The following is a 1,811-nucleotide window of genomic DNA, read 5'->3' on the forward strand; positions in this document are numbered from 1 at the left end:
GCAAGGCATTGAGTTTCAAATATTATAATCACAAAAGAATTCCAACAGAAACCCCTCTTGGAATATCCTAAACATCATCACATCCTACTTTCTTCCCAAGAGATTTATTCCGCTACAAATCTTAATTACTCAAGCAACATGGCAATCACTAACAACCTACCAAAATAGTTAGAAAGACCCCACAATACATGGACCTATATATATCAAGTTTTCAACATCACAAGTTACTGCTTGTAATCAATAAATTAATAATATAAAAACACAATGGGTCACTTAATTAGTTGATATCAGAGTTACGGAAAAGCAAACAGCCAATCGACTATCAGTTAAAGTCAAATAGCGGATCCTTTAATTTGTATCGATCATTGATAACAGAACAACCTTCAGAAGATATATATCTGATTTTCTTCGGGAGGGAAAAAGAAAATATTTAAGTGCATACTATGTGTTTAATTCATATATCAGATTAGATATGAGCATTGATTTCTTTTTGGATGTTTTGTTGATTTCAGGACCTGAAATTGTGGACTTGTTGCACTTGAAATAAAGATGCCTAACCTTCTGATATTTTTGACAAACATGGCCATGTGAGAAATAATTAATGATGTGTATCCATAAGACTCACTTGTACATGGGTCCATAGTGTAGCTGAAGCTTGGCCACTTAGTATTACACTGAAATTTTGTTGCATACTTCATTGTACATATATAATTCTTTGGGGCAATAACAAGTTGGAAGACAAAATCATGTGATTTTTCTTTTTGGTAGAATGTGTCACCATCTCTTCTTTGAAATTCCTACTATTAATCGATCTTCATTGAAATCTTCATACACCTATAAAATGGATACAATTGGGCTAATATGAAGCACAACTCCTCCCAAAATCCATCATTGCATCTTTCACATAAAAGAAATCCTTTCAGAAGAAAGAGACCGTAGCCTTCATATAAAAATGGCCATTCGTATGCCTCAAATCATTCAGGCCAAAAAGGTTCTCGGTCGATCATTCTCCAATGGAAGCCGCTCATCATCATCATCTGTAGAAATCATCCCCAAAGGACATTTTGCAGTTTATGTTGGTGATCAAGAAAAAAGACGATTTGTTGTTCCATTATCGTTATTAGACCAGCTTTCATTCCAAGATCTGCTACGTCAATCAGTGGAGGAATTTGGTTATGATCATCCAATGGGTGGCCTCACAATTCCTTGTCGTGAGGATGTCTTCATTCAACTTGCATCTGGCCTGATCTGCTCATTATGACCCAGAATTTTGCATTGTATTTGTTAACATATACATAATTTTATACAGTAGAAACCACCATGAAACCTAAGTATTTGTAAAGCAGTCTCCAAATTATACGATAACCAACACTATTTTGACTATTAACATATCAATGAAGAACTTCATTTTGATAGCTTATTTTATTTCCTTATTTTTATTAGTTTATTTTAGATTTTTTAGCTCTTTTTATTAGTATTGCATTGTATATTCTTTATTTTCTTTAGTATGGATCGTACCGGGTGCTTTTTATGTTGCATGAGGAATTTTGCAGGGTTTTGGAGCTTATTGCGATTGTGGATTACAGTGAAGACGGATTTGTGGGCTCTCGAGGCGCTATTGGGCTTGGCGGATCGATAAGAGAAGAATTGGGCCTTAAAGAATTGAAGGCTTGGATGAAGTGGACTTGTGAAGATGGATCATGGATAATTAATTTGGGTTTGGAGCATCCACATTTGAAGCTAAAAGATAATTGGTTGATTTAAATCTCATGGATATGGAGGGGACCAAAGGAATCTTTGGTAGTGGAAGG

At 35.0% G+C, this 1,811-nt stretch overlaps 1 protein-coding gene across 1 annotated transcript; it reads left to right on the forward strand.

Annotated features, from left to right (window-relative positions):
• Positions 1-952: 952 nt before the first annotated feature.
• On the forward strand, positions 953-1,261 carry LOC145105069 (auxin-responsive protein SAUR21-like). The gene has a single exon (XM_079042205.1). The coding sequence runs from the start codon at positions 953-955 to the stop codon at positions 1,259-1,261; it is 309 nt and encodes a 102-aa protein (XP_078898331.1).
• The last annotated feature ends 550 nt before the right edge of the window (positions 1,262-1,811 follow it).

Source organism: Lactuca virosa, chromosome 4 (assembly GCF_052849685.1).
Source record: "Lactuca virosa cultivar CGN04683 chromosome 4, Lactuca_virosa_CGN04683_v6, whole genome shotgun sequence".
In the NCBI taxonomy this organism is placed as follows: Eukaryota; Viridiplantae; Streptophyta; class Magnoliopsida; order Asterales; family Asteraceae; genus Lactuca; species Lactuca virosa.

Bases quoted from the DNA above. Each gene is read 5' to 3' on its own strand.
- LOC145105069 (XM_079042205.1), top strand. From the start codon at position 953: ATGGCCATTCGTATGCCTCAAATCATTCAGGCCAAAAAGGTTCTCGGT.